Raw genomic sequence first — 15,311 nt, forward strand, 5'->3', positions numbered from 1 at the left:
TCACATTCTGACTGGATGAGCCCATGAGGACCTCAAGATTCCTTTGAACCTCCTCGTTAACACTGGACACTGAGGAAATTTGACTCATCGTCTCGTTGGCAGCTTAAAAAAAAAAAAAAAAAAAATTCCATCACAACTAGAAAATTCCAAAGATGATTTGTGATTTGAACGTCTTTATTAAAAACAAAACCACAACTGACTTTATGCTGTATAAAGCAAATCTTCTGGCTCCTGACTGAATTATGCGGAGGCGTGCCATCTCACACTGGTGTCTCGGTGAAAACAGACGTACATTTATTTCTCTCAGTTACACAGAAAAAAAAAAGCAGACGGTGGATACATGTTCAACCACTTTTTATTGCACGATTCAGCTGACGTGAGATCCTGCACAAAAGTGTTTCAGCACTGCATCAAGGGGAGGAAGAAAAAAACCCCAAAAAGGACAAAACTTGTATATTTACAATAAATGCATCACTATTACCACTTATACATTATGTACATATTAGTCTGGTTTACTATGACAGTAGTTACAGAATGAAACCCCTACACGCATTACACTTCAGCTCTACAGGGAATTACAGTGCTTTCAAAATAAAAAAGAAAAAAGGGACTGGTTGGACTACATTCACTCAACAGAACAAGAAATCAAGGTTAGGATGAAGATAATTAACATAGGAAGTCAAAAATACTCGCTGAACATTTGGACACATCCCAGTCACATGCCTTGGGGAAAAACTTTACAAAAAAAAAAAGTGCAGTTATTAAAAAACAAAAAACAAGAGAACAGCCTCCTGATGGATGTATACAAGTAAAATCTGCTTCCGAGTCTTTTTTAACAGATTTAAAAAAAATAAAAAGTTGCTGAAACAAGCGACCTGTTTGGAAGAGAGAATTTAAACAGTCAGACAAATGTGAAGTTAAAGGCACAAGCAAATGTCTGCAGCCTCGTGACCGACTCAAAGAGAGCAGCAGCAGCGAGACCTAAAAATGTCAAATCCGCTCAGGAAGCATAATCAGCACTTTTCAGGCAAAAACTGGCAAAAGTGTGGAGGTGTCACATGATTACAGCAACCTGATTGTGCTCTTCCCTCGACAGGTGTGTGTGCTTTTCAGAAGCAGTGGTTTCAGAGCTCTATATTGTCAGACTTGGCTCAGCTCAGCACTTTAAATAAAAGAAAATCATTACATACATGAAGATACACCTGTGGGAACGCTGTTTTAACACCTTCAGGGGAAAAAGAAATTAAAATTGGGTGGGGTGAGGGTGTTGGTGGCTTGGCTGATGCTTTCTGGTGCAAAAGGTAAATGCAGAGACTCCCCCCTGCACAAATATCAGGACTTGCTTTTAGGCATTCTAGTGAAATGCTGCACAATCGAACAGAAGCACTGAGCTCCCTCACTCAATGTTGATGTTCTTGTATCGGAACCCCTCAGCTTCAGGCCTCGTTTTGGGACTAGGGGGACATGGTGGCTGTGCCCATCCTTACACCGTCTGCAGGGTGAGGTTATGAAACTTGCATCAGCCAAACACGGGCCAAGTATTTTAGCAGTTTTATGCTCAGCCAAGCGTCTGACACGTAGCCCTCGGGGCTCATCGTTAAATGCGACAAAAGTACACGTCAAATATTAAGATGCATTACGTTAGCCAGTGTGCTGTCGTCTGCCAGCGCGTGAGTGTTAAATAATAACCGGACTGCAGTTCTGAGACGAAAACCTCCGGAGGATTTAAAAAAAGAAAGATTTTTTTTAAATCTCAGATTACGTCGATAAAAAGCCCGACTTTCAGACAGCATTATTATATCTCCAGCCTAAAATCTGCGGAGATCAGATATCAGACACTACAGTGGATATTTTAAAAAAAGACAGAGAGAGAGCACCTTAAGGACTCTGAACTGACCCGAAAAGTCACCGTCATTCCTTCGAGAATGTGGCTCATCATCGAACAGAGTATTTAAGACCTGGAAATCCTCCAAGTAGTGTTTTTTTGTTGTTGTTGTTTTTTCAAGTCACAGGGCAGTTTTCAGACTGCTCTCGTTTTTAATACCTTCTGTAATCCCTCGTTTACTGGACATGCTTCACACTGTTCAACATCTTTGTTTCACAAATAAACTCAAATAAAAAAAAAGAAATCATAAAATTATTCAAAAAAAAAAAAAAAAGTTCAAACTGAGCTACAACAAAAACAACAGCACACGTCTACAGTTACAGGTCATCTATGGCTACAAAAACAAAAGAGGTCATCTGACGCCTATCCATAGTGTCTTGGTGTTCCATATTACATCTGGCATATATATATACTATATATAAAAATAAAAACAATCCATTTGGCAACCTGTGTGATGTCTTACACTACTCCAGTAATTATACTTTTGGTCTTCGATATACACATATAGATATAAGCTATAAAACTCTGCTGTTCAAGATAATCCGTGTTGAGTGAGAGGAGGGGGCCCGACTGAGGTTCAAGTTAGACGGTGACACTGGCACTTGGTTTCAGTCCTGGCTGGATCAGCGTTAATGCAGACGCCAGCTCATTTCTTCTGTTATATACACGAGGAAAAACGAACCAACAAGCTGACAGTAAGATGAGAGGCTGTTTGGTTTCTGGAGGAATGAGTGTCCGGACCTGTGCTTGCTCTGCTGATTTGTGCTTCACCACAGATGTTTCGCCTCAATGCAGACGAGACGGGGGGAGAGGGGAAAAACAAACAAAACAAAAAAAGCCTGAAAATTTCAAAGGTAAAAAAAACAAAAAGACTCTTGAGCGATGAGCCATTGCTGAGCATGTGAGAGATCAGCAGCTTTCCCTGATAACAACGATGTACAGTGCCTTGGTTCCTGTGAAAACACTATATGTGGATGGGGAAGAAGGGGGCCCGAGTCTGGTTTGGTGTTTTTGGCTCTGTGAAAGGTCACTTCAGGTGTCTGCGGCTTTTCTCTTGGAGCCCTTTGTTTTGCCCTCTGCTCCCTCCGCCTTCTTGGAGCTTTTAGAGGAACGACTGACGGTGGCGGCAGTTTTCGTCTCCGAGTCGATATCCTGGGTGTGGCTGTCGCCTCCCTCCAGCTCTTCGTGCTCCATACAACACAGCTGTCCTGTGGGGGGCCAGGGACGCAGCGCCCCCTCCTGGTGAGCCTTGCAGAAAGAGTTGGGGCAGAGTTGGCAGAAGGCTTCAGAGTTTTTCCCACAGACGTCACAGTGATGCCAGGGGCAGTCCCAGCGGCCTGTGGAGAGCCACGACACTTTCACTAGAGCTCAGTCAGTTACATCTCATCAAAGAACAGCCTCACGGTGCCCATGTGGGGCCTTAACATTGCGAGAGGCATCAATTTTGATTAAACAAAACACATTATTGTAAAAACAGCTAAAAACAAATGAAAAAGAAGGATTAAAGAAATAGGCAGCCGAAGCCCATTTCTCCTTTTATGCTGGAAGCAGTGAAGCTCTCTATTTCCATCTCCACTGCAAACTTAGTGATTAGTCACCAGGTGCAGCAACTTTCCTGGGGGTAAACAGACTCCCTCCTCTCTGAAAGCCTGGTTTTGACTCATTTAGTTCAGACTCGTTTGATGTGAAGTTTGCTTGCTGCCATGTAATTTGTGAGTAATAATAACAGGGAGTTAACATAGCATAAACAGATGCATTCAGACTGTCTGTGGAGTCTTACCGAACGGTCTCTTGGTGAGGTTCAGGCAGGACAGGTGATAAGCTTTGGTGCAGGTCTTCTTGTCGCAGAGCACCAGCTGCCCTCCGTCTCCACAGCGGAAACACTCGTCCTCAGATTTTTTCTTTCCCTCCGATTTCCTCTTTTTATACTTTCTCTTCAACCTCTTTCCTTTTGGCTCAGCTGTTTGGCCATTTGAGTTCTACAGAGGAAATGCAGAGGTGAGCAAACTTATGGAACTTCACCAAAGCAGTTTAGTGCTCCTCAATCGATTTGCACTGAATTGGTTTGGATTTGGAAGCTCACCTTCGGTCGGTCACCAAGAAATCCGCTGCAGTTGGGCGCGCCGCAGCGGCACACGGTCTTCTCGTTGCCGAGACAATCCAGGTTGTAGTTAAAAGTCAACTCGGTGCCTGTGATAGAGAAAAAACAAAAACAGATTAAAGAATATACTATAAGAGCATATTTATTGCTTAAATTTAAGACTAAACTTGCAGTCAAATGTCTCTCACCTGCTGGGATGTCGCAGACGGCGAACAGGCCGACACGCGTGTCACCATTCACCGTCCACTTCTGTGTCTCACAGTTGGGCTGACAGCTGTGGTTCATGAAGCGAGAGTAGTTTCCTTTCGGGCCAGCGTCGATGATTCGGTCCTTACCGTCACAAACAGATGGCCACAGTCAGTCATTTGCAGCACCTGAACAGTTTATAACTGATGCACATCCACAACCCAGCTACACTTCCATTTCCCATTTAACAAATTTTGCAGTCGAGTTGCATTTGTAGTATTTGTAGTATTGACTACTGTAATGTTACAGCTGTCTGTCATGCAACATTCCCAATGCAATACCAATCTGTTGATCTAGCTCCCCATGGAAATGGCACCGCTACCGAGAAGTCGGCACCCTAACACTGTGAGGAGCACAAACAGCCCACCCGCAGGGCGTGCTGGGCTTTCTCGATAAGCGGTCGGTACCAACCTTGTCGATGGTGAGCATGTAGAAGTCGGTTATGTTGTTTTCATGGGCGTATTTGATTCTCGCCCTGCACTCCTCCTCGTCGATCAGCTCTCCAATGTACTCGTTCACAAACTCACCCTGTTCGAGAAACGATCAGAAACCAATCAGACCAGAAACCAGAGATATCGTGTTACTTGTGTAATCTGGGCGGGTCTGCAGAGCTACAGCGTGAGTATTTTTGGGCAACGTCATGATGAATACAGGCCCTGAGCTTTCACGGGCAGCATCTTTAAGCAGTTTTAATGAAATGAACAAATAAAATACTTCAAGCAAGAACACGTCAATGCAAGAAAGCTTCTCACCTTCTTGATGTCGCGCAGGCAGATCAGGCCCCAACCTTTGCCGGGGGTCTTGATAATCTTGGTCTCTGGATACAGACGTTTGGTGAAGTCCTGGTTACAGCAGCGCTCCCCACTGGGACACACCTGAGGGTGGCACTCGTATTGCAGCATGCGGTTCAAGCACTCCGACTCAAACCCACACGGCCGCTCGCCAGATGGCTTGCAGTTACATTTGGGGATCTCAGAAATGTCTGCGGTGTACACCTGAACCTTGCCGACAGGTTTGTTGACCTAAGGGGGGGGGGAGATAATTTTTTTTTTATAACAAAATAAAAATGTGAAAGAACATGCTTCATACCCCATTACGGAAAAGCAAAGTTCATCATTCACTCATTTTTAAGATGCAGCACACCTTACACGCACAGGTGCATTTAAGCTACATCAACTCATAAACAGCCATTCTTTTTGTTTTTAAATGGACAAATTTTCTGCTTTTATTTTGAAAGATCTCTAACAACATGAAAATGTAAAACTGACACCAATCAGCAGTCTACAAACAAAATCAAACACGGCAAGACGAACGTTTGAATTTTCCTTGTCCACATAAAAACACACAAACTGTTTATGAAAATCCTAAAATTCCATTCATGTAACTCTGTGCTTGTGGACCGGTGCTTAGACATAACATTTCACACCTTGATAAATTTATATGGGGGAGGTTTACGGCTGTTCTCCTGCGCTTCCTTAGCCTCTCGCTTTATCTTTATCTCCTTAAATCGAGTTTCGGCCTCCAGCAGAGCTGAGGAAGACAAAACAGAACAGAGTATGAGCACATCGAGCTAAAAATACACATTGTGTTTGTTGTAATTATGACAGCATCTGTTACATTACAAAAATCCAGAAAATGGCTTTCATGTCCAGTTGAGCTTGTCTGTGTTTTTATAAAGCATTAAAACCTGAAGACGTTAATGTGGAAGCTGCAGCTTTTGGCAAAAACCCACCATTTAATTACTTCTGTTAACACAAAGCTTGAAAAGAGAAGCTTTTTTATAATGATGAGTGGCTTGAAACCAAATCTGATTGGTATGATGGCCTTTAAGTTGTTTTTTTTTTTTTTTAAACTGAGTAATTACTTAATTAGGGAAAACATTTAAAGCATGCAGACAGTAGAGGAGATCTTCACCATTCTTGAAGACTTTGCCAATTCCATTCCTCTGATGTTTGCTTCCCCTGTCGCCTTCCATGTATGGAAATACTCTGCCCTGGTGAGTCCAGAAATAATCCTTGGAGCCAAAGAAGAAGACTGGGAACTCTCCGATCTCGTGTCGAAGATGCTGGATGTTGGTGGGAATGTTTCTTGGGTGGTGGATCTCTGCTGGCCACCATCTCAGGAGGACAAGAGAAAGATAGAAGCAACAAATGTATAACTTACCGATTTAGCGCAAAGATATGAAAGGTAAAAAGATACCCTTGCATCCAGTTCCCTTACCGGTATGTTCCCAGTTTGACCCAGATGATGTCCCTGTACTTGGGTTTCTTTCCGGCTCGGCAGTCGTTGCAGAACCAGCTCCCATCCGGCATAGCGATATTCAGGCAGTCAGGGTGAAAAGCTGCCGGGCAGGACTCACAGCACAACAGCTGTCCCCCTGCAACACAAGGACACCTTTAGATGGGCGACCAGTCCTTTAGATGCTTACTTACAAATTCAATTACATTTTATTTATGTACCGCCAGTTCACAGCAGTGGCCTCAAGGTGCAATAAATTGTAGGATGACAAGCCCAACCTTACTGCAGCATATTTAAAGGATGGTTTAGAGTCACCTGATCAAAAAGGAAAGTTTGAATCCATAAAGTTGAGAAGGTTTCTGTCCCCTGAATCCAAACTGGGAGCCGGTTCCACAGAAGAGGGAACCAGAGCTGAAGCCGGCACCCCCCATTCTAGTTTTAAATTATTCAAGACCTTTTACGTGAGGTGAAGGAGCCAATGAAGACAAGCCAGCTCTCGCTTTCTAGTCAGTACTCTCGCTGCAGCATTTTGAACTGAAGTCGTTTTTCACCATCGCTTTGAGAAAGCATGTTTCCAACTGCACAAATACTTTTCCCACATATCTGTTTAATGAGCATGGGGAAGGACACATCCCGACCAACAATTATTTCAATTATGCAGGCTTAAGTGATTAAGTATCTGGTTAGACAGGAATTCTAAGGATTTTTAAGGCTGGGTACAAATAACCTGTTTTATCTGAATTTAGAAGCAGGAAAGTAGAAATCATCCAGGTCTTTAACACTGTAAAAGAAGTCTCAAAGTATAATCTGTACTGTGCTGATTTATAAAAAACGCACATTAAAACCAATGTTTAGCTTGAGTCTCAGCTAAAGAAAGCTGCTACGTACACACTTGTTAATATAGCCTGAAACAGAGCATATAGCTTCATTTCTGTTTGGGTTGTGAAACTGAGATATGTGAAAATAGCTAGTGAGACTTTTCTGCAGGATATAATATTGTAGCTAATAAAGAAACTTTCTTTCTGTTTCAGTCCGCTCATCTCACACACTCCCACACAGCAACACGTCAAAACTGGCTGAGGGAAAGGGAAGGGAAAAAACACTTGAGCTGCTGCAGTTCAACATTTTCTGATTTTCAGTAATAGCAGCCTGGGAGATTAATGGCTCCACATTTGACATTTGAAGTTTAAGAGAGGTTTAGTGAGCTATAAATATGTCATTCAGTACTGAAAAGTAGCTTTATATAAAACTGACTAGTACGATGTTTAATTTTAAGTGCATACAAGTCTCTTAAAACCAATCAGTCTGGAGCTTTTAGTAACAGCCGTGTGTGAAGAGGTGAGCAGCTGCTGCGAACCTTTGGAGCAGACGAAGCACCAGCTGACATTGACATGGCTGTGGTGGCTGTAGCCCTTCTTGGCGTTGAAGTGGTTGGTGCAGATGATGGCAGTGTTGGTGATCATCTCACTTCCTGCAGCCACACACTGATCGCCGATGTGGTACGCTACTGGGCATCGAAGGCATCGCATCAACCTGCCTGCAGCGCAGAGAGCGGGACCAGGTTACACAAACATACGGCGAAGTCAGTGAACTCGGTGACCCAAAGCGCCAGAAGGGCACAAACGAAACCCTGAATGGATACCTTTGTAAACACGGACAAGGGCTCTACTGATAACCGATGACCTCAAACAGAAGTGGCAGGTATTCACTTACTTGTTTATTCCTGTGAAAGGTTAGTCATAAACCATTTGACATGAAACTGCAGTTTTAAATAAAGTGATAACTGTTACAGACTGGAGATAACTGGGCTTCTACAAATAAGCAAGGCAAAGTCTTACATTTAAGACTTTCTTAATGACACTGTTATAACACTTTAATTCAAATAAGACCAAACCTGCAACAGAAATCAATCAATTGTACTAATATCAACTTTCCAAGTAACACAGTAATACTAGTTAATTAACTGGTACGAGGTTCAGAATCAAGGAAACCAACATTTTATAATTGCCTTCACGTACAAATTTTACAAATACACCAAACTCCGCCTCCGTGAGCTAAAATGTCCTGATGAGAGCCTACCTTTGTTGGACTTGTGCTTTGTGCGGCAGCCGTAGTGGCAGCTCAGGCAGGTGTGTAGCGGGCACCGGAAGCCCTTGTTGTCAAACACCGTGAGGGTGTTGAGGCGGACACACGCTTCGTGGTAAAATTTGCCGCAGTGTGGGACGTGGCAGCGCCGGACCTCACCCTCCAACTTCTTACAAATGAAACACGAGTGAATTCCTAAAGAGAAGAAACAGAGAAGAAAGAATCGGCAACGGGAACAGAATTATTGTGTTACCATAAACGGTCTCCTTCTGCTCCACTATTAACGCAGCCTCTGTTCTGCTCACCTGTGCTACACTCCTGACACAACAGCTTGTCGTCAGGTTTGAGAGTCTGATCGAGACAGTGGAGGTGGAACATCCCGCAGCACTGACCCTCACAGGGCACCAGGTCCTCACCAGCCTGCTCACACATCTAGAGGAAAAACACACCCACACAGATTTAAACTACAGCTGAGCGAACTGAGTGAGCTTTAATACCGACTCGTTTCGAAACAAACAGCAGACGTACCTGACAGACAAACTCTTTTTTGCGTTCACCCTTCTTTGTCCCGTCTAAGCTGTCACTCGGAGATTCAGGGCGTCCTTCACTCCCAGAACCCTGCAGCAAACAACGTGTGATGAACTCTGAATAAGACAATGCCAGTTAGCTACAGTTGTACCATTCACACTAAAGCCTCTAAATTTGCTTCTCATCTGACTAACGAGCTGAGCTAAACTAATTGCCAACATGGCTGACCTCTCTATAAAGAACAAAGACAAAAAGAAACGTCAATCATGAAAACAACTTGAATTACTGGAGAAACCTTTTCACATTAGTACCATCAGCGGTTACATCCCCTCACCTCGGGATCAGGACACGGGGAGGAACGCCTCTTCTTTGCCTTGGAGGGTGTGGCCTGATTCATTCCATCCTGTTTCCTTTTTCTCTTGCGCTTTGGTTTCTCTGCCTCTTTGTCATCTGTGTACCATCAAATGATCTGGACTTTAACTTTAAGACTCAAAGCAGCTAAGACGCCACAAATCCACAAAGATGTGAATTTAAAAGAGCAGTCAAACAAATACAGAGTAATATAATTTTTTTTTTTTTTTACCAGTCAGGGGACTTTTTGACTTCTTCAGATGTTTCCTGGGTTCTTTTGCATCCTTTACGTCGGTTTTCTTTGTCCACCTTCTCCGCTTTTTCACCGGTCCTTCTGAAGTTGAAGCCTGAAAAAGGCAAACGTTTGCTCAGTATGTTGTTTATCACAAAGCGCTTAATGTCCATGTTAGATACAAAACATGTTGCGTTTTCAGCATTCAAACATGCCAAGAGAATAATTCAGTTTCTCCAGGGAAAAGTTTCTTCTGAACAAAGTGTTAAAAAATTCTTAGACTTGGGACTCACAAAGAAACTCACCTGTTTTTGAGCATCTTTGCTTGGTTTGGATCTCTTGTTAGACTGCTGATCCTCTTCTGCCACAGCATCTGTTAACAGCCTTTTCTTCTTCTTTCGCTCCTTTTTCACTAAAAAGAAAAAGAAAATGAATGTCAGCTTGGTTGGCTTCCTTCCAATGACTCGTTTTACATTTTATTAAATTAAAATGAATTTAGGAATAATACAGAAGCTGCCTTGACCTTTGCTACATGCACGACTGTTGTGGTCATTTTAGCGCTAGCATACTTTCAGTCCCTGTAACATCAGTGGCTCCTGCTAAAAACTTTGCAGCGTTTTTAAGCTTCAGCCTCCTGATGATAAACAGGTTGCCATAAACCAGCCACTCTGCTTTTCTATTAGTCACAAGAAGCAGTTTAAAGCATGACACTCCACAGCTTTGGTAATTATACGCCAGCTAAGGTCAAATTCGGCCAAAACTCAATTAGTGGTCAGTTAATCTGCTGCGAGGTCTTCAACTTTCAACCAACCTGGAACTGAAACTGGAAGTGAGGCCACTTCTGAAACATCATTTGTTGAAGAGACCTCCTTTGTTTTCCCCTTCTTCACGGGCTCAGAAGTGTTGTCCGCTGCAGACGTTTTCTTTCTCCTCGCTGTCTTGGTGGGAGAGTGACCCTGCTTGGATATTCTCTTTTTCTTCTGAGGTACAACTGGTTTACCTTGTTTACCTGATACAGATTTTGAGGAATTCTGCAGAAAACAAATGTTGTTTAATGCATGATTACAGTATTACACATCTTAAGAACATGCGCTTAAAACAGCATTTCTAAGAACTTACAGTTAAAATACTGACTAATCACAGATCAGCACAGCTCTCTGTTTTAGGTTTCAACAATCTGATGATTCAGGTTTATCATTTCTTTTACACCAGCATAAAAATCGAGCTTTTGTATTGTTTGTGGAACAAATTGTGACAGAGTGGCAGTACCCACCGGTTGGAGGGGGAGATCTGGGCTAAGCCTATTCTCTGCTTTCTGGTTCAGCTTGTTGCTTTGTTCCGGCTTTAACTTCTCCAAGATGTGGAGGTTCAGATGAGGCCCGTCGTCGTCATACAGAAATCCAAAGTTGGCCATGCGAGCATCCAGAGACATGTCGAGTGCCTCCTTGGCCTGAATGATGCCCATGTTCCACTGAGCCTGGAGTTTACGCGGCACAGAGGGAGTTGTCTGTGGGACAAGTAGAGGAATGAGCCAAGTTACAGGTGACACATTACAGCAGTGATATTCAACCTTACAACTCTGAGGAGAGAAAAAAAAAAAGCCTCTTCCCACAAACTTATGAGATGCAGACATAATTTCTTTGTTAGCATTTTGTTTGTGAGTAAAAGAGCTCTAAGTGGAATTAAGACTGGTTTTGTAATGAAGTGATAAAAGATTTTCTAAACCCCAAACCTGAATAAAGTGAAACTAACAAAACAGTTTGAGGAAATTCAGGGTTTCAAAACTGCGTCAAAGTAACATGTTTCTCATAACGGCACACCACATTTGCTACACAGCCAACACACAGAGACGGCACATAGAGGGGAAAAGACCAAAAGACGGCGGCAGCAGCAGACATACCTTTTTATGGTTGATACGGGAGGCCGGCTGTTTGTTGCTCCGACTAAGCTCTTGGTATTGATCCTCACCAGTGAAGGACACCATGTTCTTCTCAAAGATGTAGCCTCTCTCTGGGGCATCTCCAAAATACTGCACGTGGTAAAGGAGACCTGACCTCCCATTGGCTGTTGAAAAACAATAAATGCACAAATCAATAAAACCATAAATCAATTTTCCAGGACATGTTAAAATCGTGCAGGTGGCCGTGAGTTTCTCACTTTTCTGTTTCTGTTTAAAGTGATGGTTCAGTTCTGGGTCTGTGGTCACCATGCAGGGCCACCAGGGGTATCCTGACACCTTTGTCCAAACCAGATCCCCAACGGAGAAGCGGCTCAGCAAAGGAGCCGGTTCCTTTACTTCCTCTTTCAACTCCGACCTGTTCTCAGGCTGCACAAGAGAAAGAAAGACAGTTACTCAATAAATACAAACTTTTGTAAGAAATGATCATTTTCCCAACACATCGTTAATAGCTGAAAATGTTCTACTTTTAATGTAATACAGTCTGTTAAATTAACTGTACCATCTCTCAGCATATTGCAGTATACTACACTGCACAAAGGGGTTAAGTAGCACTTAAAAAGGTAAGAATAAAAGTAAAACCTCATCTGTCTCTTCAGTTCCCTCCACAATGTTTGTGTGGCCAGGAGGCTCCACTTGGATGTCAGAGGGATTTAAGTTTGTTTGAGGATTTGGTTTGACAGTTCGCCCCCTCCTTTTCTTTATATCCTGCCTCTCATCGGTTCCAGATATAGTACCTTCAGCGGCTGTGGCCAAACTGGTCCCATTGGCACAACATGGCTCAAATAACGGCTGCGTGACTACTTGGGGTATCGTTACTGTTAGTTCAGCTTCAGTGTGAGGAGTACAGTTGTGCTGATGGGTGCCATTTGTGGCAGGCGCTTCGGCACCCCTGAACATAGGTGGCTCAGGGGTACAAAGCTCGGGCAGTGAGTCTTGGTCACCGTTGAGCATGCGGGAGGTGAGGTCTTTGAGCCTGTCATGACTGTGGTTGTTATGGCCAGCCATCTTCTGAAGAACGCTGTCTTGTAGTGTGGCAGCCAGCTGTGCAGCAGCTTTGTCCATTAGCATAGCCGGGTCACTACTCATATCCCCTCGACCTTTCCGTACACTGAGGGACTCCGGTGGTTGCTTCATGCTGATCGGATTGGCTGGTTCGGGCATTGAAGGCAGGGAGCTACCTTTGCTATCCATCACTTCTAACCCCCTCCAGGGTCACTGAGCTACAAGGGAACAAGTGACACATAAAAACGTCTTATTCCACAGGTTGAATCAGAAAACAATATTATCCAGTATTTGTGTGTGGGTATGCTTCTGATTCTTTCAATTTGCTAAACTGCATTCTGAGACATGACTCCAATAAGCATAACGTTACACATTTTACAAAATGGCACTCACTTGCTCCAGCGAGCTTGAATAGAAAGCTGGGAGGGGACACAGAATACTGCACCTGTCACGGAATGTTCTAGCCTTGTAGTTTCGGATGCTTTTACAAGAAAGTAGAGCGACTCGATTGACCAGAAGCCTGAAGCAGCAATAACTGTGTTTAATGAAACGATATCTATACATTTATCTATTCATCCTCCACCCAATAACAACTAATGAGAGTGAGGTCAGGTCAAGCCTATCCTTGATTATAGCCATGCATGCGAACGAAACCCACTTGGCGGCATGAAAACCCTCTTACCGCGATAATTTTAAGTTGGCTTTCTCCTGGAAAATGACTCGCTAGCTGCTAGCTGCTAGCTGCAGACTGTGGCAAAGTAGTATGGAGAATCAGCCTGCAGGCTCCACCGCATGCAGCGAATGTCCAATGAGCGGACGGCTGGCTGTGCCGCGTAACGACCGCATTACCGGCTAGAAAAGCCGCGGAAATGGAAGCAGCTGACATACAGAGCAATGCAACTGGGAGTGCGAATAATTGCTGGAATTTAATCCATACCACCCTTTGTACAAAGCTAAACCATATTGTCTATTGCCCTACACTGTGACAGTAATGTGCTCGTTCGTTGCAGTGTAACTGCAGGACGACTGAAGCTGTCTTAACGTTAACGCAAGCGGTTTTAACGAGCGCTCCGTCTGTACGTTAAACATTAGCGTTACGTTAAAGTGTTCCGCCGGCGAGCGTAGGCTACCTATTTTGCCAAGCGGACTTCTCTATAATGTCATGCAAGAAAAAGGCCCTGGCTATTTCCTGAAGCGGAAGCCACGATGAGGGAATCTCATGGATCACATCCATGGACAGGCGGTCAAGCATTTTCATACAACCGTACAACCGCATCTCTGTCATCACTACAGTCAGCCATTACACCGGATTCCAGCAAATAGACAAAGCCGCCATCAAGACGCTTAAGCCATCAGCTTACTTGCTATCCGATTAAACCAAATAGGCAAATACCTACGTGGCGGCATAGTTGCACATTGCCGGTAAATCGTTTAAAATGTTCTGCTTTTGTTTCACTTCTAAATTTATTTTGCAGGCGCCATGACAGCTTGTTTCAAAAAGCTAACAGTGCTAGCCAAAGCTAGCCCCAGTGAACCATTGAAGCCAAGTCAAACTGCACATTTAACGTTAGCATAGATGGCTAACTAGCAAGTCATCTCTTGCTAAAATGGATGGTCGACCCGGATAACTGCACTAGCAAAAACGCAACCAGCTTGATTTTCCCGGATTGACAATAACATGAAAGACAGCATCTTTCTAGTTACCTGCTGAATCTCCTCTCGGTGGTTAAAGGGAAAGAATACCCGTATTCATCATGTAAAGCGAAGGATTTCATTCAAGTCGAATCAAAAGCTTGCGGGAAACTCAAACTCTCAGGCCAACCAGCGCGAAAAATACTAACTTCCGATTGGTCGGCTGCAGAGCGAGGATCCAACCGGTCCTTTCAAAAAAACAACCGTAGGAAGTAGCTGACCCCGGAGTCTCCCGTCTGTTTTTTTTAATGACATTTCACATTTCCCCGTCCCTTTTTATCTTTACAGCATATATTCAGGATAAGTCTTTGTTTGCTTTATGAACAGTGGTGTAGTGTTCAACATTATACCTAGTGTTTGATACTTAAATACAAATTTCAAAGATTTCCCTCGAAAATGTGTCAAATATGGACAATAACAGTGACAGAGTGGCTGAAGTGCTCAAGCTAATATGAGATGACTATACAGGCAAAACCTAGAATAGCAGGTATGAGGTGGCTATGATGGCTGTGAAATAACTGCACATTGTCTCGCTGGACTCTAATCATAGGGGTGGCTTAAAATCGTCAAACGCTTCACGCTAATCGAGAAAAAGTTTATTCTAAATATCAAAATTAGTTTGGTTCCTAAAAAAGAGAAAGAATCAAAATCACAGACTTGCAAGAAAAGTTGTGTGATTCCTTTGTAAGAAGGGTTGTTACAGCCACATCACTGTGATTCTGCTTAATGGGAAACTCTCCGCTCACATTCAATTTTTGTCCAAATTCCTTATCAGTGCTTTATGATAACCAATACCAACACGGCAGAGCATAGGCCCGAGGCTTACTTGCGCCTCATGCTGTAAATTCAAGCATAAAAAAATGCAGTACCAGCAGCGCGTGCTAAGGGGCGCGAAACTTACAGTAATCTATTTAACAACAAGAACGGCCCTTCAAAATAAAACTATATATATATATATATATATGTGTGTGTGTGTGTGTGTGTGTGTGTG

At 43.3% G+C, this 15,311-nt stretch overlaps 1 protein-coding gene across 3 annotated transcripts; it reads right to left on the reverse strand.

Moving 5' to 3' along the window:
* Positions 1-2,153: 2,153 nt before the first annotated feature.
* Positions 2,154-14,477, reverse strand: nsd2 (nuclear receptor binding SET domain protein 2). 3 transcript variants are annotated; one of them, XM_005728646.1, is made up of 22 exons: positions 14,333-14,477; positions 12,206-12,846; positions 11,824-11,992; positions 11,567-11,730; positions 10,940-11,173; positions 10,478-10,697; positions 9,972-10,078; positions 9,667-9,781; positions 9,418-9,533; positions 9,084-9,173; positions 8,861-8,987; positions 8,550-8,750; positions 7,828-8,007; positions 6,453-6,609; positions 6,147-6,349; positions 5,659-5,762; positions 4,985-5,254; positions 4,644-4,760; positions 4,175-4,316; positions 3,969-4,075; positions 3,666-3,864; positions 2,154-3,222 (listed from the first exon to the last, which is right to left on the reverse strand). In XM_005728646.1, the coding sequence occupies exons 2-22, from the start codon at positions 12,815-12,817 to the stop codon at positions 2,918-2,920; spliced, it is 3,939 nt and encodes a 1,312-aa protein (XP_005728703.1). In that variant the 5' UTR covers positions 12,818-12,846; positions 14,333-14,477; the 3' UTR covers positions 2,154-2,917. The 3 variants fall into 3 exon arrangements, with proteins under 3 accessions (XP_005728703.1, XP_005728704.1, XP_005728705.1); XM_005728647.1 differs by lacking the exon at positions 14,333-14,477 and adding an exon at positions 13,311-13,405; XM_005728648.1 differs by lacking the exon at positions 14,333-14,477 and adding an exon at positions 13,022-13,304.
* Positions 14,478-15,311: the final 834 nt, after the last annotated feature.

Source organism: Pundamilia nyererei, unplaced genomic scaffold, assembly GCF_000239375.1.
Source record: "Pundamilia nyererei isolate P.nyererei 1_Seehausen unplaced genomic scaffold, PunNye1.0 scaffold00029, whole genome shotgun sequence".
NCBI lineage: Eukaryota > Metazoa > Chordata > Actinopteri > Cichliformes > Cichlidae > Pundamilia > Pundamilia nyererei.

Coding starts and splice junctions, on each gene's coding strand:
- nsd2 (XM_005728646.1), bottom strand. CDS start 12,817: ATGGATAGCAAAGGTAGCTCCCTGCCTTCAATGCCCGAACCAGCCAAT. Junction 5,763..6,146: donor TGGCAAAGTCTTCAAGAATG/GTGAAGATCTCC, acceptor TGTCTTCCTCAG/CTCTGCTGGAGGCCGAAACT. Junction 5,255..5,658: donor CCCCATATAAATTTATCAAG/GTGTGAAATGTT, acceptor CCCCCCCCTTAG/GTCAACAAACCTGTCGGCAA.